This window comes from Phaethon lepturus, unplaced genomic scaffold, assembly GCF_000687285.1.
Source record: "Phaethon lepturus isolate BGI_N335 unplaced genomic scaffold, ASM68728v1 scaffold33942, whole genome shotgun sequence".
In the NCBI taxonomy this organism is placed as follows: Eukaryota; Metazoa; Chordata; class Aves; order Phaethontiformes; family Phaethontidae; genus Phaethon; species Phaethon lepturus.
The window spans coordinates 24737-50780 of record NW_010526180.1 but is presented as its reverse complement, the minus strand read 5'-3'; the positions used below and the strand labels follow the sequence as shown (position 1 = coordinate 50780).

Sequence of the window (26044 nt, the reverse complement as noted above, 5' to 3'; positions counted from 1 at the left end):
AGCCTGCAGACAGTACAGCCTCCCAGCCCACAGGAATGAATGAAAATGTCTCATCCTCGGTTCAGAGCTGCAGCAGTGCTGTTAGTTGCAATAACTCATCAGCCATCCCTCAGCCCAGCTCTGCTATTAAACCTTGGCGCAGCAAGTCCCTTAGTGCTAAGCACACAGCTACGTCTTCCATGTTATCCGTAAAGCAGCCCGTATCGGAGCCTCCAAAGCCACCCTCGGAAATCGCCAAAACAACTCCCAACGGTCAAAAATCCATGCTTGAAAAATTAAAACTCTTCAATAGCAAAGGAGGCTCCAAAGCAGGAGGGACAACGCTCGAGGGTCCGGGGTCTCGGGACAACAGCTGTGAAAAGCTGGAGACGCTTCTCAGCTTTGAGGAGAGTGAAGAAATTGATGCCACGAATCAGAATGTGAACAATCCAGGATCGATGTCCAGTAGTCCCAAAATTGCACTCAAGGGAATTGCACAAAGGACTTTTAGCCGGGCGCTAACTAATAAGAAAAGTTCTCCAAAGGGTAATGAGAAGGACAAAGAGAAACAGAAAGAGAAAGAAAAGGATAAAAGTAAAGACATTGCAAAGAGAACATCTATCACTGAAAAGCTGGACTTGAAAGAGGAACCAAAAGAAGATCAGACAGCACTAGCAACAACAGAGATGCCAAAAAAGTCCTCCAAGATCGCAAGCTTTATCCCTAAAGGAGGAAAGCTGAATAGTGCCAAGAAGGAGGCCTCTGCCCCTTCGCACAGTGGAATACCAAAACCAGGAATGAAAAACACCACAGGGAAATCCTCAAGTGCCCCCGTTCCTGCAAAGGAAGGCGAGAGAGGCCGCAGCGGGAAGGCCAGCTCGGGACCTTCTCATCAGAAGTCTCAGCTGGACAGCAGGCATTCCAGCTCCTCGTCCAGCCTAGCCTCTTCAGAAGGAAAAGGCATAGGAGGCCTCAACTCGCCCCCGCCGCGACGACGCACACCACAGGGAGCAACACTGTGAGTGTTCAGCTACCTCATCCCCAACAGCAATACAGCCACCCGAACACCGCCACGGTGGCTCCCTTCCTGTACAGGTATGGTGAACTTCTCCAGCGGGCTCTCTTGAACGTGACGCTTCTCTAGGAAGGTTCATTTCGGACACTCGGGGGGGTGAGGCAGCAAGTTGAGTGCCAGATCGTGTATATGTTTCTTGCTTTAAGAGAGTAGGTAATTTATACATTTACACAGAAATTGTTGGTGAAAGCCACCAGACCAGGATGTAGAAAAAGCTGTGATAGATAGGAGGGTGAATAATTGTAGTATCTGACCCTGCTAACAGTTAAGATGAGAACGCTAACACCTTCTTGGCCAGGTACTGCTCTTGCCTTTTTCTCGTACCGTGTGGATTAGGTTTGTTTTACGCATCATAGCTTTAGAAGTTGTATCAGTGCCAATTTATGACGTAGATACATTCGTTCTCTTCGATGTGGCTAATAGAGGTGGAGCTGCCTCACTATAAGCAGTAATGGGAAATCTTAAAAAATAAAATAAAAAATCTCTTAGCATAGGTAAGGCCAGGCACGAAGTCTGCTATTCTGTGCGTTAACCCTGAATTAGATGAGCATAAGAGCAGCCATATGGGGTCACAACTAACCTCCATCTAGTCCAGCACCCTCTCTTTGACAGTGGCAGTAGAGGATACATAGGGAAGAGTAGTAAGAGGGCAGTCAATAAGAAAGCTTCCTACGGACATGCTCCCCAGCCTGACCATGATGCAATAAATTCCTGAGTCAGATGGTGGGATTTTTGGTTTTGACAGCCATCTCTGGCTGTCAGAGTTTCCTCTGACACTGCTTAATTCTTTCACAGGAAGAGAATGCAAGTGATTGTTCTGTCTTCATCACCTTCTTGCTGCTCATGATTTCAGAGACCTCTGTCATAGCCTTCCCTCACTTAAGATGTGTCTTGTCTAGGCTCAGGTGTCCTAGCCTGTTTCATTTTTTACTTGTAGAGATGCTGTTTATACCCTTGGGTCATCTTTGTCTCCCTTTCCCATCATTTTTCAGTTCCACTATATGCATTTTTTGACTTTGATATCTTGGCAGATGTAGCGTAAGAAATGCCACGTTTTTAAAATAAACGTGAATGTAAATGGAAGTAACCTGAAGGAGAGGGATGCAAAATGGGAAGAGCAACCTTTGATTCTTCTGGCTCCTTGAGTGTTCTCCCTGTGTGTATGGAATAAAATGCCAGGTTTCCCTCTGAGATGTAGTCATGTGAAAATTAACCAGTTGGGAAAAATCAATCTGACTAAAACTTGTATTATACAATACATGTTCCCAATTTCCCTTACTCTTCCGTTCATCTACGTACATCAACATTATTGTTGCATCTTTGGCTGAAGGTGGGATCTACTATTTTGAGATTTGTTTGGAGTTCAAAATTGCCGGTGCAGTTTGTACTATTTTAGTTCATAATTTAGTAGAAAATTGTGATAGCAAAGAAACTGATTTATTGTTTCTCCTTCATAACCTGCAAAAATGTGTTCATGATGCTTTGGGTTGTTAAGTTTGTCACTGCGATGTCCTATCAAAAGATAAAGTAAAAAGCACTCTACTTGATGTTCATTTTAGTTTGAACATAGGTATCATCATCTAATGTGTAAAGGTAATGTAAAATCCGTACATTTTCTATAATCCAAACACACTGCTAAATTCTAGGCAGTATTTATTTCACTTTTTACAAAAAAAGTAATGAAACTGCCTATTGGCAGCGGGATAAAATGCGGAGAAATTGAAAAAATAGTCGTGTCTTTTCAGCATTGGAGGAAAAAAGACCGAACTGTATAATCTTGCTGGCTTTAAAAGGAAAGAGAAAAGTCAAATCGTGTCGATTTGCAAGGCAAACATAGAGCAATATTATAAATTTGCTATCCAGACACTTCTTTGAATCTGCAAAATGCATTTGTTAATGCATGGCAGTAGTAGTCTCAGGTTTTTTCTGCTGTCAGTTAAGGTTACTTTAATTAAACCTTTCAGCTGCCTATAGACTGACTTTTTGTTTGGATGTTTTTGGTCTCATTTGTTTTTTTTAAAGTAAAAGACACGAGAATTTGTTCTATGTTTCATAAAGGGTCAACTGAAATTAAGAATATTGCAATAGTATTCCCTGCCGTGTCTTCACTTTTGTACAGCACTTACCCTTTGGACGGGAGAGCTTCCAGCCGCTGGTTGATGTGGCTCTACGAGCAAAACACAGCGCCACTAGGAAAATGAAATGAGTCAAAATACATTATTCAAATCTGACAACGGATTCTTAGGACGTCACCTTTCATTACCTGACACCCACGATGTCAGACAATGAATTGGAGTTTGAAGTTGGTTTTACCCAGTCATTTATTTTACAATACAAATGAGCGACATTGCTCGTTATTGAAGGGAAATGGGCAGGTGTAACATGCCGTCGGACCCTACCTGCTTTATATTTATGCAATACAGACTTTATCGGAGAGGATCGGATTAGCCACAACTCATGATACTGATCCTTAAAATTTAGCTGGAAATCCAAGAGTCTTAAGACCCTGACTGAAGAGCTGTGAAGCCAGTCTTTGACTATGAATTTTTTATTTTTTACAGCTGAGTGCTTGTTTCCATTTCTAGGACATAGGTCAACATGGGACTAATGAATTATGTAAAATCAGTCTGCTCATCTCTTCTGGAGAGAGGGACAGAGCGGCTGATGGCGGGTGCAGTTGTCTACTTGTTATACTCGAGACACTTCTGATGGAGAGTGACTGCACATCTCTCTTTTGGTTTGCCTTGCAGGTCGCAGACAGACAACGAAGGGAATGTAACAGCCGAGGCCAGCACAGGAGGGGTCAGCATGGATTCCGCTCTTTATGTCAAAACTGGACAGCCTGCTCTCGAAGACCTCTCGGGTACGTCTTGCGATACGACTTACTGACTGTGGTCTGGTAAAATAACAACGGGCTAAAGCAACTTGCAAATCAGGAGCTCCCTCTTTAGGGGGGATTTAATTTTATTTTATTCCTAATGCTTTATTTCTTGCTAGTTAAGATATTTCTTTCAGCTCTTCAGCAATGGAAACCTGGTGTCAATAATCTGAATACTAGATGCTCAAGTTCTACACAATCCTGTGCCCCCTGAATTTCTTGAAATCATTAGGAATTCAGAGTACTTTATGTTTTTCTAGGATTAAGCTATTATAAGGATGCTGAGTATTCCCAAACATTTGTTATTTATTTTTTACTTTTTAAAACTTTACTTCAGAGTTTAGAGAAGGGATTAACTTAATTTCCTTGATCTTTTGGTTTGTTTATAGGTTTGGAGGAATCTCAGTATTCACTCACATGAATCTGATCAATTTGAGAAGTGCTCTTTGCAGCAATAAGAGACCAAAATCCAACTTCAGCTTGCTGTGTCCAGCATGCAGAAGCTGAAACTGTTTGTTATTAGAATACTAGCGTTCCAAATTCAAAAGTACTTCATACGTTTATCTAGAATTCCTGCTACCATAAGAAGTATATGACAATTAGCAATAATTTTTAAGCTTATCAATATAACAAAGCAATTTTTAGCAACCATATTCTAATAAAGATCTAAAATGCGCTTTTAAAGTTACAGTCAAGTCTCCTCCTATTCCAGTTACAGCAATGTCTATGACTTTGCTTATTGCATGCTATTGCAGTATATCTCATCAGTAGAATATCTCAGGTTTTTCATCTACTTAGTCTTGGTGTCCTCCAGTTTAATGTGAGTTTTGAAACTGGTTGTCCTGCTTGGAAAAATCATGTGGCTAAAAGTTTTCGCAGTTGAATTCATTTCATGCTGCATTACATATTCTGTCAATGCTGTGTTTATACCTGTGTGCACCTATGCTGATGGCAAAGCCAAGAAAGGGGCTGCAGGAGTGCATACATGAGCATTTCTGTGTGTATGATTTATACATAGGTGGATGAAATATTTAAAAGACATATAAATGGCGCAAAGGATAAAATCCCAGAGAACATTTTTGTGTTCCTGCTTGAATATGAGAGCTAGTTCAAAGTAAGAAACGCAGAATGTCCGGCTGCTTAAACTTTTTCGGTATTACCTCTTAATCATCATATTGCCTAACCTAGATGTATTTCAGCCTGTAAACCGAGAAGTGTTTGTAGATCACAAAAGGTCTTTAATCTTTGATGACAGGTGTTATGTAAATACAAACTATTATTCAAGTAGAACATGTAAGTTTTGGGATCCAAAAACGGAAGACAACTGACAACCTCAAACAATGGAGATGCAAAACCCAGCTGTGTGCTGCCAAACCCCACAGAGGACAGCAGTCCATAAAGGGGTCTTGGGGGAAAAGGAGCGCACGAAACAAAATGGTCCCTCAACCCGAATAAATCAGAAGAAATAAGGGACAGATTTCTTCTCTCCCTTCATGGCAGCTATTGATGCTTTTAATTTGCAAGCACCTATAGAACAAAAGAGAGCGTAGGTAGGGAAAACTGGAAGCTGAACAGTTTAATGATACAGCCTGTTCATGAAGAGCTAAGTGATTTAATAATTAAGTTCTAGTGGCACTGTCCAATATCTTTCTTTTAAGTATACTTATAATTTAAGCAACTGCATGTCGTTTAAGTAAAAATTCCGTGTCAGTTTAGGTGTAAGAGTGATCTCAATAGAAATTGGTTTAGCTTGTCTCATGTATGTTCTCTTAAGAAGTTAACCGCCGTTTGCCTTCATAACTATGAAAGAAATGATCTGTAAAAGAGCACTGTGACCTTTGTTAGGCTAAAAGTCTATAAATATTTTATGTTCTTTACTGCAAAAATTTGTAGATCCATAAGTGTAGAAAATGTTTTCTGTCCCAGAGACTCATTGGCTAAAGGCATCGGTCTTGTTAGGCGGCTATTTCCAGGCCAGCCAGATGATAATTGCTTGACCATTTGGCCTAAGTGAGTTGTGTCTCAGGGAGACTATTTCCCAGGAAGCAGAGACCCATTAAAAAAAAATTGCTAACGTGGGCACTACCTGAGCCATTGTTGTGTATCTCAGAAAGGCTGATGATTGTATAAACGCTAAAGTCTATCTTCCCCTCCCTAGATAGTTCACCCGTAGTCGGGGCTCCGGCACTTCGGTGAGTAGTTTGTGCTACTGCTCTTTGCAGGCACGAGTATGTGACTTGGTTTTTCTGTGCCACCAACCTTTCAGAAACATGAAGTTTAAAGCAAAGACGAATGACCGATATCATGGCAGCTTAAGAATGAGTCACTTGTGCAGAGATGGCAGATACGGAATTTGAAAAGTTTTAAATTTGCTGTAGTATTTTCTTTAGTCGTGAGTTGTACACCCTCTAGAATGAAATAACGTCCTTCTGTGCCCAAGAGAAGTTTTGTGATGGCTTTTTGGAGGTTTTCTGTTTCAGCGTTCCGCTTTCTGTTTCAGCGTTCCGCTTACGAAGAACATGTTGGCACTACTAGAAATTCACTTCTCTTCAACCTTCTTAGAAGGTTTAGCTATATAAAGCTCATCTGAGTTAGCAACCAAAGCATTTCTTATTTGACAGCTGAGAGCAAGTAAATGAATTATGCTGAGGCACTAATTAAATTATTAATTTTATAAAAATATGCTAGGAAATTTTTTTTAATGTATATAAACTCTACTTTTAGAGTTAAAAACCAGGACATAAATGGGTTTTAGAACAGAGTATTTAAAGAACAGGGTTTCTAAATGCCGGGGAAACTAAAAGTCACCTCCCAGCCTTGTGTCATAAAGCACATTTGAGGAATGATAATTGTACTGTGCTGCGGACGAGCAAAAATGTTTGCTATTTTACCTAAAACATTGCTCAGCATGGAGTACCCAGTCAACACAATTCAGTTTACTGGAAAGCTGCTGTTGCAGAATGAGATTACTTAAAATGGGAAAAAGAAGGTTTAGTGAAAATACATCATTGGAGAAATGGGCTGTGTCGGGTTGTTGTTAATTGTGTCAATATATGAGATGGAAAGGGTGGTATTGATGGAGTGTATCTTCTAATGAGGTTGAAAGTTAACCGGGATTTAAATTGGGTCATATGGGGAAATGACAACACAGAAACATCTAGCAGCAAGGCAGCCTGTGAAATCAAGCTAACAGTACCGAGCCCATTCTCAGTCTGGCTGCAGCAATGGCAGGTGCCTTCCGTAGGGGAACGGTATCTCCATGGTAATCAGTTTCGAATGTTAAGTAACAGAAAATCAGAAAAAGTGCATTCAAGACAGATTCAGGCAGAGATAACGACTCAGTTCTGTGCGGTTTCCTGCCTTATCCTTTCTAATGGTTTATTTTTCCTGTAGGAGAGGATCCAGAAACTCGGCGGTTACGAACGGTAAAAAATATTGCCGATCTTCGACAGAACTTAGAGGAAACGATGTCCAGTTTACGGGGAACCCAGGTCACTCACAGGTAATGGCATGACTTGTTTTATCAGAAAATGGGTGTCATTGCGCTCTTGCTTTACATTTCTCTGATCCGGATGGCTTGCATCCTTGAAAAAATTATTAACGCTGGCAGTGGAAGATACCAATCTTGTACTTTTTGTCTTTAAAGGACAGATTCTGAACTATGTTCAGGCTTTATTGAGTTTTGTGATGAGTAATTGGTGGTGGCAGGTTGTATATAGAATCAAAGGTGGAGAATAATCAGTGCTTGTTAAAAGTGTTAGGTGATGTTTGAATACAGGTTACGGTTTAAAATGTTTCTTTATCTTACACTTGAACAACTTCAGCGCGTTAAACCCCTCTCCCCCGATGTGTAATATTTTGTTTAAATAAGCAGGTGAACTGTGCTTGACCCACTTTATCAAGTGCATAACTTGAATTCCTGACCAATCTTTGGACAAACAAATTTTTCTAATACTATTAGTCATCCATGTATATAACTTCTTTTTCTTTGTAAAGCAGCATTTGGAAATCTTTGGCAATACTTAAAATATGCTCTAAGTAAACAAAGACTGTTATTACATTTAAACATTCTGTGACTCAGATCTTTTCAGTGTTGAACAGGAGGCTTGGGAGAAGGAGCTGTTTGGCCCCTAATGAGGTCGGGGTCCTACTTAGAGCTCAGTGCCTTATGGACTCCAGCCCTAAATTAGTTCATTGAGGGAACACTTTGTGTTTTAGCTTTGTGTCTAAAACTGAGGCAGAGCTTGCAAAGATGAACTCCCAATGCTATTTTTCTTTTCAAATTTCAATTAATGCAACCCCTCACTACGATTTAATTACTATAACCAGAGTATACATAGGTTTTTGCAGTGTATACGTAACATTCTATTGTGAATACTACGGTGCTGCTTATTTTAACAAATATCTACAACAACAACAACAACAACAAAGCAGCACTGTGTTAGTTGATCAGGAAGGAAGCGAGCAATTCATTTGGGTAAAAGAAGTTGCAACTATGGACTAGCGGCAAATAAATTAGCTGCAGCTAAGCTGCGAGCGTTGCAGGATGTAGTCTTGCAATCTATGCACATCACCTGAAATCTCATCATGTAGCAGTCCCATTTTTAAGGTTCCACATAGGGGTCTCCGTTTAATCAAATGCCTTTATTTTTTTAAGCACATTGGAAACTGCTTTTGGCACCAATGTCGCTACTGAGGTAAGTGGCCGCAGCGTTCCCTAGATCAAACTAACGTTACTGTTGGAAGGGATGCAACGTATTCACACACTCAGATGCGGAGAATGGAAGTTTTCACATAGCTGATACTTGTCAAAAACTGTATTTACAGGCTGTGATCTAAAATGTTTTTGCAACCAGAGCTCTGTATAAATATTATCAATATTTTGAAAAACATCTTCAATTAATGAATATATAACATATATTTTGAAAAATAAATTTGTTTTTCCTTTTTTCTCATTTTTCATTTAATCCTTTCCTCAGTGTAGAAATAGCTACCATCTTGGTGCTGGACACATCTCCAGAGCATTAGGATTTTCATGAATGCAGCCAAAAAAAAGAAAATACATCAGAAACATAATACTTCAGTTGATTTTCCTTTAGTCAGCTTACTGTCCTACTCCCTTGCCTGGAGTGGCAATACCATGGTATAATAGAGTTATATACGATTGAAGATGAAAAAGTTGTGCTTTGAAACTGTGGATAATCCATTAAAAAGTTGCTGGTTAAGTCTTCTCACGTATATGTTGACCACTTGGTGGCCTGGGTACAAGAGTATCATTATTTAAGAATAGCGTTGGAGGAACCGACCTCGCTCTCTCAAGGCGTAGCAGCAGGTAACTTCTGCTAATGCTGTCACTTCCAAGCTGTAACTTGGCGAGCATTCAGTTGTAGGGTCATGCAACCGCCTGAAATCTTACGGCGCTCAGCATAGCAGGCCACATTCAGTCAAATGCATTTCTTTTTTTTAAGCACATTGGAAACTACGTTTGACACCAACGTCACTACCGAGATAAGCGGCCGCAGCATCCTCAGCTTGACGGGACGACCGACCCCCTTGTCGTGGAGACTGGGGCAGTCCAGCCCCCGCCTGCAGGCAGGCGACGCTCCGTCGATGGGAAATGGGTATCCTCCGCGAGGGAACGCCAGCCGCTTCATCAACACGGAGTCGGGACGTTACATGTATTCGGCACCTTTGCGGAGGCAACTGGCATCCCGCGGCAGCAGTGTCTGCCACGTGGACATCTCGGACAAGGGAAGTGATGAAATCGATCTGGAAGGCCTCACCATGGATGCCACCGGGTATATGAGCGATGGCGATGTGTTGGGCAAGAATATTAGAGCTGATGACATCACAAGTGGGTAAGTGCCTTTACTTTTCTTCTTAAATACTATACTTTATGTGACTCTTGCATTGTGTTAAATGACGCTGTATGAGTATTTGGAGAAAGAAAAAAACCAGCAACAAAGATATTCTACTGGTTTTAACAAGCGTTTGGAGGGACAGCTCATTATCACAGTTAATTTAGTCGGGGGGATTTAAGCACATGATCTAAGTCTAAGTGCATGTTAAAAAAAAATTGCTATATATGAATATACTCATGCACATGATTAAATATTTTTCTGAATCAGAGTTCATTGTGGTCGTCAAACACATGCTGCAACGTTCATTTACGCCCACGAGATGGAGAGAGTGAGGCATTTTCTGTACTTCTACTGAACCCTTTTGCTGACGGAACTTTTAGGGGACAGTTCACTGGAAGTAAATGAGTTTACACCTCTGTGTAGGGTAAAACAGTTGTACACGCAAAATAAAGTCTAAAGAACAAGTTAGTGTGCAGAAGTATGAACTGATAGACAATGGTTACCAAGATTTTACATCAACATTTTACTTCTCCCTTGACTGGAAAAAGCATTTGTTTCTTGCTCCAAAGGCAGTATTCAATTCCATATGTCCATTTTCAATTCCTTCTAGTACTTCCTAGTACAGTCATTTCTTTTCTTAGCTCAAGTACATCAGCATTAGATTGATGTTAAAACTGGTCTTTGAGATGTGAATGGAATATTAGTTTTTGTGGCAGCCTTTTCCCTGTCTGGCCATCTTACAACCTTTGCTTTTCTGTAATTTTTTAGTAAGTGACATTTCTTGTAGCATTGGCTTATTTGGAAGATTTAATGTCTCTTACTGAAGCAGAAAGCTGGAATCCAGCCGCTGCTTTGTCACTAACTTAACCAGTTAAGTTACGCAATCTGGAAGCCTCCATTAATTCTGTCCGTTGTGAATAATTGGATGTTTTCACACTGTCCTTTTTGAAAAGTCAAACGCTGTGTTTTTTTAATTCTTCGCTAGGGAAGCATATAGTAAAGAAGCTGATGCAAAAGCCAGTGTAAAATTCTGTTTTAGATAAAGCCCTCATAGCTGTTGCTGCATTAATAACGCATCGTATCACTAAAGCGCCTTGTGTTTTCCTCGAAAAAATCAGCTTATACCTGAGTTTTGCAAGGTAGTAAAATTTTACTGCAGTAAAAGTTATTGCTTTTCCTCTGGACTATGACTTTCATTCAAACTCGTGGCTGTAATTTTGGGCTAGAAGTGAGGAAAATAAATTCTGAGTAGCGCCATGGTTTCTATAAAACGCCTAGAGTATGAGCTGAGAAATGTCCCTGGCAGAATTGTGTCAGTTCAGGCTTCTGCCGCTCGTATCCTAGAGGAGCCCCAGTCTTTGCAGATCTTCACATAGTTTATATAGTTCAGATTGCAGGTTGAGGAAAAGGAAAGAATAAGAAAGCTGTTGAGTTTATGAATTATATTTCCAGAGAAATTTGTGGCTTCACTCATCCGTGTATACAATTTCGTTTTCTGTGCCTCTCCGGTAATCCCATAGGGTTAAAAAATGGAAGTCTCCATAGTCTGAAAATACAAGAGTGGTCTTTAGATTTGAGTTCTGAGGGGCTAATAGTGGAACAAGATGTTTTTGTCAGTTGGTACCTCTGTCACCAAAGCAGTGAGTTATATACCAAGACCAAGAATAATACCAAGAATGGTGAAGGTACCGTTTAGCAGAAGGGTCATATACCCCATGACAGCTCTGTCCTAGCCTTGAGCGTTAGAACATCTTTAGCTAAGTATCTGACTCTTATTTCCCACTAGTTTTTAAAAGAGGAAGATAACTTCCAGTTTTTATTCATATAACCAGCCACAGATTGATAAATGAGATCTCAATTTAAAGTTCTTAGGACAAGAAAAGTCATGTGTACAAATGTCTTTTTCTTTTCGACATTTTTTGCCTTTAGCTACAAAACCCTATTTCGCTAAATAATGTGAGTTGGTTCATCGATTTATATAGCACTGTTGTAGTCATTGACTAAGTTCCAAGGGCAGAATCTGTGTTGTAGGTCAATCCATCATCGGAAGGATGCAGCTCCATTTCCAGGTTGTGGACAGGGTTTGGAGGTTGGGTGGTTTGGAGGTCCTCTCGTTGCTGCACTGGTGGGCATTCGAAGGGAACTTTCCCGAAAGCAGCCCCACAATGTTGGGGTTGCATAGTCTGTGGAGAGTAATTGTGTGTGCAGATTCTTCAAGAAGGGAGTATTGCAGTATTGAATTGCAGTAACAGCATTGGATATAATCCCATTATCAATGGAGAGAGATGAAAAAATGAGGGTGTTACCTCTGGTGAATCTCACTGACACCGAATAATGCTGGACTGCCATCTTCAGTATGAACAGGCGTTCTGGTAGCCTGTTTCATGAGTTATCTTCCCCAGTGTTGGTTTTTTCCCAATAATAAAAGAACAGGATAGCATCAAGTCTTCGTGGGAGAGAATTAATACTCCGCTTAGAAATCGGAGAGGTTGCTTATAAAGAAAGCATCCGTGTGACTTGCTGCAGAACAAATCTCTGAGATCAGTGTTAGGGTGAACAGGCACAATATTTCCAGAAGCTGAGTTACAGTCAGCACAAGAGGGCATTTATAGTATGAATAGCTCTTTATTAGCTGGCATGTGTTTCACTTTGTCATTTTTCAGAATTGCTACAGTCCTGCAGTCTGAAAACCTTGGATCTGTGTTTTCATTGGCAAACTTATAGGGAAGGAAGCCAAAATATTTGTTACAGCCAAAATAAATCCAATAGCCAAGATAAACTATTTTAGCTCTGTGATCCTGATGCTTTCTCTGAAATGTACTGGGTCATGGGAAGTTTCGTTTGGCCTCCTTTAATAACTCTGCTCAAGCAGAGCTCTGGCAGACACCAGGATTGCTTTCACAGGGTTAGAAAGAGTATCTTCTCCAAACAGGCAGAAAATACCTCTTAAACTGAGGAAGTCTCCAGGGGGTGGTTCAAAGGTAACAAGTGGTCTTACTGTGGGAGCTAAAACACCGACCGAATAACAAAGCGCCTTCAGCGGTAAGGTGGGTGAGCTCGGGACTTCAGAGCCTCATCAGAAAGTGGCACCTCAAAGCCCAGAGTTATCTTACCTATCCATTCCAAAGATTGTTCCCGGTGGGGACATTAACTCTCGTGGCTTTTTTGGGTTTGTTAAGAAGGTTTTGTCCATTTCAGTCTCCCTCTAGCAGCTAACATCCGCGTTCCTACCTCTTATTGTCCTCCTTTTCCCAGTTTTGTCTAATGACATATACAGCTAATTTCCTTTTTTTCTGTCCTTGGAATGGAACAACAGAGATGTTGGTCAAAAAGGCCTTTTAAATTAGTTTCTTTTCATTTAATTAATTCTCTGCCCCTGTTTTCATTACCCTAGTGTGCGGCTTTCTGTGCAGAATTGACAGCGTGGATACACCGATCGGTGCTGGTCACAAATTTTCTCAGGAAATGGCTTTGTGTCCAACGCAGCTCGTCAAAACAATTTTTTTTGCAAAAAACCCATGCCTGTTCCAGCTATGTCCCAACAAAAAGTAGATTTGATGATTTGACAGTTAGCCACCGTAGAGCCTGAACTTCAAGGCAGGGCAGATGCTAGCGGCACCACGTGTGACCATGGGTCTGCTGCGTGCCAGGCTGGGCTTTGGGGCATGCCCAGCTCGCTCTGCTGCACGTACCTCATTAAGAACCATTACCTAGTGACTGTCTCATACCTCACTTAGCCAGCCTAACAGCTCCCTCAGCTGTTAGATGAGGACAGAAGGGCTCAGCCTGCACACGATGTTCAGGGGCCCTGTGCTAAAATTCTCCTTGCAGCGGCTGTTGTTGGGGGGGGAGTGGAGAAACTTGACTGTTTTATTAACCTCCCCATTTATTTGATGCTTTGGAGCCGACGTGTTCCCGTTCCACATCTCTATTTCCACAACCTCTTCATGTGTTTGTGTGCACGATGCTCATGGGATTATGGTTCCTTCTTGTTTATTCAAGCCTTTACGCTCCCTGGGGATCTTTCTACAAGCACTACAAGCAGGTGAATTGGGAACATGAATGAAAGGATGCTAAAAGGGAGAGCAGGCCACTCTGGGCTGGGGAAATCGGGCTTTAGCCCCTGCTTCTGGCTCAGGTCGGCCAAACCCACGGAAGAGCATTGTGCCCTAAGGAGAAACCGTCTTTGTGGTGCGAAGGCCTGTCTACCCTTGAGGAACATGGACCAAAACTGAAAGAGGGTTCTGTTGTAGGCTGAAATTGGGGAGTTACATCTGTCAGGAGGCAAAGAAGAGTTCGATATGAAGAGCTGAAATGGAGGGCAGATTTCGCTGCACGTTGATTGATACTTGTAGGCTTCTTGTGGCTCAGTCGATTGATTTTGTACTATTTATTGGTCAGACAGCGACGCATCTTTTTCAGGCGTCGGGCTCGTGTGGCCTAACGGCTTTTCGCCTGGGCAAAAGTTTTAGAGGAGGAAAAGGAGGACTAAGCAGTTTGCTGCTAATGAGAATTTGTTCTTGGTAACGATAGTAAAGAGAAGCCATTTCCTCCTAAGCTGTCTGCAATAGGAATGGTTGCTGCTCCAGCTAACGCGTGGCTAGCTAGAAATACAGAGTGGCTGAGCTAATTCGTGACCTGAATGAGAACCTCTTCGCCCTGTACATTGATTTAGTGCTAGCTGTAGTCTTTTCAGACCTATTTTTGCCACGGTGATTACCACTGTATTTTTTCTGTATGGTTTGAGTTACAGTGGGTTAGTCATTCTACTGGACATTGCACTTTAAATAGTATGATTTCAGTGATAAGATTTCATCTAAATACAGTGGATGGGTAAAACTGCATTCCTTATATGGCTATAACACTTCAACATGACTGAGAATCGTTAGGACGTTTATTTTATTTTTCTTCTTCGTTTGAGCAGAGTGTTTATTTGAACTGCCTTCTGTCTTGCTGGGACTGGCTTCTTACATTTTGATCTTTTCAACATTGCAGAATAGTAGCTATATATGGTAAATAGATAATTAACACAAATAATGAGGAGGTCAGGCAAGCAAACTCAAAATTTTGACTTTTATGAGAAGGTATTAGGAAACCTTGACTTCTGACTCCTTAGTAAACTATGTTGAAACTGGTTGAGGAGTAGCTTTTGGATTTCAAGTCATAGATGTCCTGATGCTGTGAGAAGGAAAAGAAAAAATTGTGTCAGTGTTTAAATCAAAATAATATTCTCACTGCAAGAAGTGTACTTGAAGACTTTACAGGAGGCATGACTAGAATATTACATAAGCATTTTCAATATTATTAATGTTTTTGTATTATTTTGAATATCCTTAAGTATTGCACTCAGTTCAGGAATAGTTCTGGTGTCAGCTTCATCAATAAGACAGTGTTTGATCATTTTTATCACAAATGCTATCTAAGATAACATGCTGTCATAGAAATTGTCTTGCAGTATAGGATTCAGTGTAAGAAGACATTATAGGCCCATAAGTTATAACCTTACAGATCAGCTGGAATCAAGCTTTTTATTCAGTATATTGCTAAAAAGGGCCACGTTAGGTCATATGTAGTGTTTGTGAGTAAAACGAACTCACAAGTTGTGATGTGTTGTGGTTTTTTGCTTACTTGTAGGCACTGTTGTATTGTCAGTGACTACCAAAATACCATTTAACAGCCACTGTCCCGCTCTGGGCTTGTTTCTGTAATAAACACCTCAGCAGCGTTTGAACTGCTGCTTCAGTGCCAACAGGTTTTTGTAATTTTAGCAAAAGGACAAAATACAGTCCCACTCTGGGGCTAGCCAGCAGAGGGAGATGCAATCATACACACTTAGTCCGTGCACATCATCTGCAGGGAAGGAGTAGGCATGAGCAGAGTTGGAAGTCGCTGTGGAGTAATTCTTCGTCCACTGCTGACCCTGCGGAGAACCTGTGGAGAAGCCGCGCTCGCTCCTTAGGTCCCTTGGGTGACGCATCGTTCCTCTCCCTAACAAAATTAAAGAGAAATGGATTGCCTATTCTATTGCGTATGTCTGTGATTTTTCATTGAAATGGGCGTTTAAATCAAAATTGGCATATGCAAAACCCCCTTGAACAGCTGCCTGATTCTGGTGGATCTTCAGCTTGCTCCAGGCTGGCAGCCTGGGCTTGGTGGGTGTGATTTTTGTCCTCTCTTAAGAAACGAGTTCCCACCCATGTTTCTCTGGGGTCCAGAGTGGCGTTTGCACACCTGAAAGGCTGAGCCTCTTGGTGTTTTCCAGTCTTATCTACCTCATTTTGCTGGGTTACCATCTCTGATCACCTCTCCCAGCATGGGTCATTTATTTTATGTTAGAAAATGGCTGGGTAAACTTCAGAAACCATCTGTGAATTGGAACCCCAGGGTTTATCCTTCCTCCTTCCAAATGCTGTAATGGCTGTGCTGTGATTTACTCTCCTTCGTACAGGTGAACCTTCCAGCATAGTAACCCTTTTGGGTTTCACTGCCCACCCGCCCAGCTCCAGTAAGGGTGGCTGATGCCCTTTCCCATCTTCTGGAGACCATTCACTCTGGCATTGGTGTTAGGTTAGTCCAGTTGTCAGATGAATTCTTCTGTGAGAGGAGTAATGTGGATTTTAATCTCCTCAGACAGAGAAGGGAGAAATTTTTTTAATTACCCTTTTGTGCTGCTCACCTTTAATCTGGGTATGCTGGACATAGATTTGGGCTAGAGAGGCTTTGCCATAGACCCCAGACTTAACATCTGCTATGGTCTAACTGGCATACAGGCAATGCTCAAAGCTCTGAGCCAGGGTCTCCAAATCACACAATTTAGGATTAACTCAATGGTCTCACTGGATTGAGACAAACCTGCTCAGAATTAAAGATACGGTTGGGGAAGAATGTGGGAGACAGCAATAAATAGAGTTACGCTTTAAAGTTGCATCGTAAGAATAATTAAGCTTTTGCCGGTCATTTGGTGTCAAGGGGAAATATTCTTCTAATCCCAGTGAAGTTCTGATGCTCTAATGAAGCCCTCACATCTCCTAAACAAAGTCATTGAGGAGTCACTGCGAAATCTGGGGAGGATCTGTCATAGTCTCTTCCCATGAGTTTTCTCAGGTCTTCCTATCTTCTTGCACATATTTTAACCACCTGGCTTCTTTGAAGCCTGCTTTGGGGGCTGTTAATAGTTAATATTGGCATTTGAAGTTTCTTATTACCATAGCCCCAATTCTCCTTCAAGATACAGTGCTCCATTCATTTCTGAAGGGCCATTGAACTGCAAGGTAGAGGAAGAGGAATAAGTAAAGCTTTAACTTGTCATTTCTTCTCATTAACAGCCTAAAGAAAGGGTGAGAAATTGAGGCAAGCAAGAAGAACATAAAATACAGTAAATACAGTATTTATGTGTAATGCATATAAGTATATATCAGTATAGTCTTATTCTACTAACTCTAGCTTTTGAAAGTCCAGTTACCTTAAATAGGTGCTTTCCAGTCCCTAATCCATGTCATCGTCTTCGATGGGCTGACTAGATTTGTTAAAGATTTTTAAAAATGACGGTGGAGCAAGTCTCTTCCCTGAGAGGAAGGTGCATTTAAGCTTAAAGTGCGTTTGGCAGACAGGTTGAGTGAGTGTTGGAAACAGGAATGGATGCAGCGATGTGAGATGCTTTCTTTCAGTCTAATACTCTTTTTTTATATACTGATGGTTGTCTTAAACTAAATCTATCTAAGATTTCTGATTCCATGGGAGACTGGTTTCTTCAGAAGCTCGATGAGAAGGCAGCGTCCCGGAGGGAACAGATGCAGGGCATGTACGAGATTTGACCCACAGTGGCAGCAACCACCCAAGTCCCTTACAGGCTGTACTGTCCTTGGAACCCCTTCCCTTAGCAAACGCAAGTTTTACAGTAACAAGCCCGCAGGCTTCTTGAAAGGGAGACCCAGCTGAGAAGACATGTAGAAATAAATTTAGCCCTGGGCAGCAGTGCCCCAAAATTGTTATCTGATGGCTGCCAAATGACTTACGTGCCAGGCAGTCTTAATACATCTCCAAAAAGAGAAGTCTTGATTTCACAGAAGCCACTCCTTTCTGTAGATATCTTCTTTTTTTTTTCCCTGAAAAAGGTCTGACGATTAAGTGGTTAATGGGGGTGAACTTGTTTTGCTTCTAGACTCATTTGGACAGTGTGAATAAGCTGCTACTGTTCATGTTATTAGTGATTTACAGGTAAGAGGTGTTCCAAGTAAACTGTGAAACTAAAATATAGTTACTAAGTTTTGCATAATCTCATTTTTCCTGTCTTACCCATTGGTGGAACAGGTATCTCCTCCTTCCCAGCAGTGATTAGGATTTTTGACTGCAAGTAATTTATTGTTTTTTTGGAGTTTACTTCAGGTATGGGTTTGAGCACCTTCAAAACAATTCGTAATTCATTCATTAGTTTGAACGAATTAGTTAGAAATGAGCAATAGGTTTGTGCTTCTACTCACCTGAAAGGCAATATTTGGACTAATGTTAGGGGTTTGAGTATTGTATTAGCAGTCCCATGTATTAGGACCAGAAGGCTTAGGACCTAATCCTGTTCTTGAATGCCTTTGAAATTCACATGGATCAATGAATGGAATTTAAGCCAGCCGCAGGCTTGTAGGCAGGGTGTATGCTCAACCTGTGGTTAGAGAGATCAAGTACTGTGCTGATGTGGTGGGCATTGTGATGGAGAGTGGTCAGGCAAGAGTAATGGATGGAAAGGCTTTGGGGGCGAAACACAGGGAAAGGTCATATGGTCTAATTCTAATGTCACAATGGAAAATGCAGACCAAATTCATATTAAACTGAGAAATTTGGGGTTGTCATCATCCTGCCATTAGACTAGCATTTCTTTTTAAGTCAGATTTAGAACATATTCCTGGTTGCGATAATGGGATCGTTTTTAATGACATTTATCGTATTTCAGAAACAGCAGTAGAGAATTTTCTGCTATTGGTTGTTAGTGACTGGCAAAGTCAGACTCCTCCTTTGATACTCAAAGCTTGTTCAGCCTCTTGATCTCATTTAACTGGCCGTAATGACGAGGCAGATAAGCCTAGTGAAAATAAACATTTAAAGGAAGACGTTAAGGATAACAGTGTTATTGCTGTGGCTAAAAGAGAACACCTTTGCCTATCAAAGTGGATGTTGATGCACAGAATAATCCAAAAGATATAATTCCTACAAGATTTTTGTTTCTTCAAGTTTCAAGCACTTGGGTTGCTGGGCAAGTCTTCTGCCAGGAGGCACCTGGGCACCTATTTCCAAACGAACCTTGAGTCCAAAGCACCAAGAGGAAGACAGGAGCAACTGGGCTGCCAGAGTCAGCTCAGTTTTGGAGCACGTTGCTCCTCTCCTGCTTGTGGGTTTGGGATGACGGAACTGTGCGATGCTGAGCAGGTCAAGGTAGGCTTGCTTGGTCTGTTGTGTGCTGCTGATTTACCTGCTTCTCCTTCTCTTCCTAATACTTCAGTAGAGAACGCCTGACCCTTGGCTATCTATTTTCAAAATTGGAAAATTCATATTCATACATTAAGGAGTGAAATGAATATACGAAGCGGTAGAGTTGTCAGACCATAAAAGTAGGTGTGCTGTTGGCTGGCTGTACACATGGGTAAGTGGGGAGTGCAGACAGAAGTCAAGTGACTCAGATGGTTGGATTTTACTGATCCCTGGCATAACCTATTCCCGTTTCCTCAGCGTGCCTTTCAGGAAAGGGAGATAAATCACGTCAGCATCAGAAATACCCTAAAAATATTGCCCTTGGAAGGACTTATTAGGACATTCAAAATTTCAGAGGCACAGAAAGGATGTATTTGGCTTAAAGAAAAGGGAAGTTTAAAGGCCCAGGTTGTCCAGGGAACTCCAAAGCAAATTACTTCATGCCTGTAATACAGGGCAGGGAGCCACTTTCTTGCAGAAAAAAAAGTGCCACCTAGAAAGTGGGCTGTAAGTTCCAGTTGTGTGTTAGAAGTGCATAATACTGCTCTTGTTTAACCTGACTCTTTTCATATTCAAAGAAGTTTGATTAATTTTGTTTCCTTGCTGGTGAAGAGTGAAACTATGGAGATGATTATTAAGCATTAATTCATCAAAAGATTAGAAGCTCCTTTTAACCGACATCCTCACTGTCTCACTGCCCAGTCATTAAGTAGTATTATATTCAACTTCATTAAAGGCAGTCATTCCCCACTGGCTGTTGGTAGCATCCCTAAAGCATCCGAGCTATTACATTTTTTGAACATGTAGAATTTACCCATCTGTATAAAAGTCACAGAGTTTGGATACTATGCTTTTTCCCAGGTCATATATTTAAACTTTTTCTTTTTCGGGGGCAGGTAGAAAAATACTTTGAAATGCTTGTTTTTGCACTGAATGTGCTTGCAGAGTTGGTAACGACTCATGAATCTGGCAAGGCAGCTAGTACGTATTTGTCATGGTTTTTAATAGGAAAAGTCAAAGAAGTCACACCTAATCGATAACTGGCCTAATGCCATTGTTTGGACTGCAGTAGGTTATTGTATAGGAGAGACGTTCCATATCCTGTAGCTGTATGATAGGGCAATAAATTCATAAAGCTTTGAATACTGTTAGAATTATACGGATGCAGGATAATATTTCCTGGTTTTATTCCTCGTGACTAAAACCTTACAGGATTGTCTTTAGAAAAATGTACCTTCATGATATTCTCCTTTGCATACAGCAAATATCTGCAGCAATATTAATGTTGTATTCATAAAGGCAAAGATAGCTTCTGAGAGCCAAGAGACTTTTAAGTTTGAAGGGATGGAGGGGAAGGAAAAGAAATCAACATCTGGAGGTTTGTGGCACCAGTAACTTTTCGTCTCCTCTGGACTAACCAATGGATAGGAGAGAATTTTTTTTTTTTAATTTATTTTCAAGAGTATCTGTTGTAAATGCATTTTTCTCCACAGAATTTAGAAGCTAGTACCTCTCCTTCTTCTTTCACCTCACTGTTGCATGCAAGACTTTGGGCATCGTTGCTTTTGGCACCTTTCTAGAATTAAACATTCCTGCACGTTGCATATAATAAAAATAAGATATAAAGCTTTCACTCTGTGATTACACAAACCTGTTTCAAAATACAACAATCTATCTTGTGTTGTTCTGGCATGTAAGAAACTTGGCCTGTTGGTATAGTGGGTAAAAGTCGCCGTCTATGTCTGCTTTTTTACGGGGTCTTGGTTAGAAAAACTCACAATCTAGTTGTCAAAGATGCCAGAGGCTTCCATTGACTTATGTAAGATTTATGAGTACTTAAAGCCAATGAAAATCCAACCGTTAGTTTTCAGTTTGATGCAATTCCAGAATTATTCTCTGCATAGAGGCTTTCCATTGATTTCAGCATGGTTAACTCTTGCACGTAATACGTTTCATTTCACGGTGAATATGGAGAACGGTCTATTTCAACTGTAGCTGATCTTTTTTATCAAAGGACTAGTTACATGCCAGAAATCTGACAGCAAAGCCAAAAGCTGCATTTTCCAGTACGCGTATGCTGGGTGTTCATACAGAAACATGTTTCGTGTGCAGACAGGTATCTGCAATAAACCAACTAGAGTACGTACATTAGATGCTTTTGCAGAATGCTGTTTGCGTGTTTGTATAACAATATGGTCTTAAGGTCTACTTAAGGTAGACCTTAAGGTCTACTTTTCTTTCCTTTTTTATTTTAGTAGCTTAAGGAAGAAAATATTCTTCCACAATAAAATATTTATAAACTATGTCAAACACGAGTTAGAATGGAAGACCTAAGGCGAATTCCACACGCACTACAGTGCAACTGCTCCTCTTGATTTTTAATGTCTCTGTTTATGAGTTTGGAGAACGGTGTCCCTGCAGACTTGCTGAACGGAGGATACTCTTGTGTCTGACTTGAGTGGCTTAGCAACCTCTTTGTTAGACTCCCCAGAGGTTGACTCCCAGGGAAGGCCCCGTACAGATTTGTACGTCTCACTGAGACGCTAACCAGCAGATTGCGCAAGGCTTATTGACCCTTCACCATCCCGTTTTTATAAATGTCATAATCGAATTTGACTTGGGTGAAGTACGTCTGCTGCCGTAACGCCTCACTGGCAGAGGCATTGCTGGCTGCAGCTAGGAGCATCTGTCCTTCTTGCCGTGGCTGAGGGTGTCTCGCTGCTAGGGAAAAGCTCTGTGCCTTGCAGAGCAAGAGGAGGCTGTCCCGTGTCTCTGGACGTCGCGCTGTGGGCTGCTGTCGATTCCACTAAGAGCGCCGGAAGGATTAAGAAGATACGATCCCGTCAGCCCCTGGCTTGGTGAGGTGTCTTTCGTGCCCAGCGGTGTGCCGGAGACGGCGGCCCTGTGCCTAGAGCTGTTAGCGCTGTTTCAGTCTCGGGCGTGTGAAAATTTTGGGGTGTGTTTAGACGACTGTTGGTGCTGCTCCTGGAGATGTGCCTGGGCTGACGAACGGGTGGTGGTAGCACAGAGCTCACGCCCTGCCAGCGTCTGGAGAGGCGAATGCGGCTTGCCGTTCTGGTTTAAAGGTAGCTTGTGTATATCTGTAGTCAGAAATACTGCTAGAAAGGAAGCTAAACCAAGAGGAGAGTCCTCCTCTTCTGATACTTTGAACTTGTTTGCCTATTACTATCATGAAAAGTCACAAAATATTTTAAAACATTATTGAGGTACTGATGTAGAGCAGCTCACTAAGAAGCGACTAGAGAAGAGAAGGCTGGAGTAAAATCTTAATTTCAGTATGAATATACTAAAATATTTTATTCATAAACTGAACCAGAGTGGTAGATAGTCGGTATAGTTTTTAAAACATTGTTTTGTCGGTTACTGCCACATCCTGAAGTTACATGACGCGATGGCTGCTGCTGCCTGCATTGGTACGGACTTCAGCAAAGATGCTGGATGGCACGGACTGCGTTATTGTCTGGAGCTGGTGATCAACAATATCTCCTCGTCCACCAAGTGTCTGTCATCTCTGTTCACTTTAAGATTCGTTTTTCATGTGTCTAAACTAGAAAGTAAGAAATGTGCTGTCTTAGCAATTTGTGAAGTATCATATATACACCTGGCACTTCTTAATGCCTAAGAATAGTAACTTTAAATGCAGATGCCTCTGGGTCACAGTTGCAGACAGGGTACAATGTAGGAGCCAAAACAAGGTTGATAAAAACTTCTCATTCATGCTGCAACTTTGATTTCTCACAACAGACCTTGGGGATACTCATTTTTCGAGGACCACTGACAAAATCTAGGATGAATTCCCTGTGATTTTTGCAGTTAACTTGTAAAAGGGTTGAGATTTCCATCGTGTCGATTTAGCCCACACAAAATAGTTCAGGATGGTATTAACCGTACATTTTTTTGGACAGGAAGGGATAACTGATGATAGCATTCCCAAGTACTAAATGGCTTACATCTAGGCATCTTTAATGAAAGTTAAGTATTCTTCCTTTGTCACAGTTATGTTCAAATTCAGTTTTTATTGATGAGAGAGAGTGCAAGATGTAATGGAGAAAAATGAGAGGCAAAAAATACCTCTGATCTAACCAAGAATAAAATTTTCCTTGCTTCATATTCCAAGTCACATTCTTAACTTAGAAGTGGGGGAATTGCGATATACATTAAGAACATGCAGAAGATAGGAGCTACAACAATATCTAAAAGTTTTCTTGTTTTACTAATCATGACGTTTTGGTTTGCTCTATGAAAGGTATATGACCGACGGTGGTCTGGGCCTCTATACACGAAGGCTAAACCGGCTGCCTGATGGCATGGCTGCTGTGCGGGAGACGATGCAGCGTAATACTTCGCTGGGACTGGGGGATGCTGACAGGTAAGGTCTCGTCCAGCAAATGCTCGAATATAATGGCACATTTGGTTCAAGCTGTGACTAATGCACATTGGATCTCGAAGATTAAATGGCTTTGTGAATTCAGATACTGAATACAGGGATTGATACTGATTGATTGATACATGATTGATACTGATACCAGAGTATATGAGGTTATACGTTCACAGAGGTGTCAGGATAAATGCTGACTTCTGTGTCTTCTGCTTACTATGCTGAAATCTCAGCTGGGCTTTTGTGCACAGGATGCAACTCTAGAAAATGTAAAGCTTCCATTTTAATAGTGTTTGAAATTAAAAAGACCTTATTCTCCTCTCATTTCCACTGATTCTTCCAAGTCCATAATTGGAAGTGTGAACAGTCAAGGCCAAAGATCAAGAATTAGGGGACTAAAAGTCCATAATTTATGGGAGCATTCCCTTCATAAGGGAAGCCAGGGAGATGGACGGTAATGAGACCTGTATTCTGTTAGAGTTGAGATAAATGGGTTAAATACTTTTGCTTTTTACAGCGCCAGCCTGTAGCTGCTTCTTTCCCTTCCAAATGCAAAACCTGATGAGTGTTACTGTCGAGGTAGTGAGCGAACCGTATCCCTTTTCTTCTATGAGGGGCCCCTAAGTATGAAGCATGGATTTTGAGTTACGGGTTTGAACCGATTTCTGAACTAAAAGTTTTTTCTCTTTTTGTTTTGTTATCAGTAAGTCTTTCCTGGGATGTAATGCAGTTGACTGAGTTTGGTATGACTGATACTTTTGTGATAGTGATGCACGGATTGCTAAAGAAATACAAGTGATGGAGAATCTAGCCTTGGTTTCAGAGACAGCCATACTAAATTTGCCTTGGTGTTCTCTTGATGTTGGTAAAGAGCAGGATGGTAAATCTCAACAAAAGAACTAAAAACTCATTTAGAGCCTCTCAGCTCAGTTTCAATTACTAAGTTAACATACGCTTGCCAGTTGTAAAATAAGCCTGGATTTTTCAGGAGCTCATATCTGTTTCTGAAATTTGCAGCTTGAAACCCATACTCAGCCAGCAGCGCTCGCGCCTGGTTGACCGTGGGTGAAGGCATTGCTACCTGGTGGTGCAGCTGAAGGCTAATCAAGTGTCACCCTCATCTGTTGCTGTGGCTTCTGAACATTGGCACAGTACAGAAGCTATCTGTTTACAGTACAGTATTGGTGTAATATAAATTATATTATTGTTTAAGTAACAGTCAGCCTTCTGGAGAGCTAGTGATACATTCCTTGTCATCGATTCCTTCCCCCATCCAATATTTTCTGCACTTGCAACACTTTCTTGGCATGTAAATTATTCTCGTATTTTATTTGCTAAGCTCCTTCCCTGAAGACACCGCACAAGGGCCAATTATGTACGTTCGACATGAGAGATTATTTGCGTGTTTGAATATATTCCACATAGAATGGGGTTGTGACACACTGAAGTGCAATCCCTAGTTCATGTCAGTTGTTTCAGCTTTGAAAAATCATTCTTTCTGTTCATGTGGAGGGGAGACAGACTTTACACACGATAGACTCTGTATGGCTGGCAATTTAGCTGCAGCATGGGATCACAGAAAAACTACCCTCGGTCCCAGAGTTGGTGACATTATTACGTCTTGTTTTGGTTTAGTCTTTTCTGTTAATAATGCAAGCCTACTCACCTCATGCAGGAGATGAGAATTTTCTGACAAAAGGCCGTGATTTAAACACAGCTCCTCTTTGGTTGCTGGCTGATCATGACGTGCACTTTAAACAAAAAATTAATCTCGGTTTGAGCAGCAGTTTTCCAAGGTGAAAACTGGCATAAGGAAAAGGAGTTGAATGAAACGGCGCAGTAATGAATCGCTTTCTCCATTCTGTGAATGGAGGCAGGCAGGAGTTCTGCTTTACTGGTACACCTAGAAAACGTATGAAGATTAAATTTAACTTGTTCAAAGCAGATGTTAATTGAACACGTGGGAGAATGAGTGCGAAGGGCTATGAACCTTTGAATATAAGGTTAATCATTAAAAAGTTATCAGAGGAATTTTTTTAATTTGCTTACTTGTTCAGTTTCTTGTGTTATTAATTGTAGAAGTTTAGTTGTGAAGGTTTTACTCGTTGGCTCTGGTAACATAAAGCACAGACCTTAGAAGGTACGTTTTCCCCTGCAGCAGGGAAATCCAAACAAGGCAATTTAATTTAATGCTTGAGTGCAAGGTTAATGGAATCACTGCACAACACAGCTGAGCTTATTTATTCACTTCAAGACAATTTGTGTTTGTATAGAACAGAGGCATTTTTAAATGAAAAAAGGCATCAAAAATGCCTTTTTATTTAGTTCATGTTTGGTTTTTTTTTTTTTTAGAAGGTTGCAAATTAGCCAGCTATGGTTTTGTCTCTTCTATG

General features: G+C 41.1%; 1 protein-coding gene across 1 annotated transcript; it reads left to right on the top strand.

The window, feature by feature from the left end:
* On the top strand, positions 1 to 24720 carry LOC104617629 (neuron navigator 2-like; the record flags this gene model as incomplete). The annotated part of the gene is made up of 8 exons (XM_010282991.1): positions 1 to 997; positions 3805 to 3917; positions 6091 to 6124; positions 6433 to 6497; positions 7326 to 7434; positions 9401 to 9790; positions 23520 to 23642; positions 24669 to 24720. Coding segments are annotated over 8 exons (1883 nt in total), but the record flags the coding sequence as incomplete, so codon positions are not given.
* Positions 24721 to 26044: the final 1324 nt, after the last annotated feature.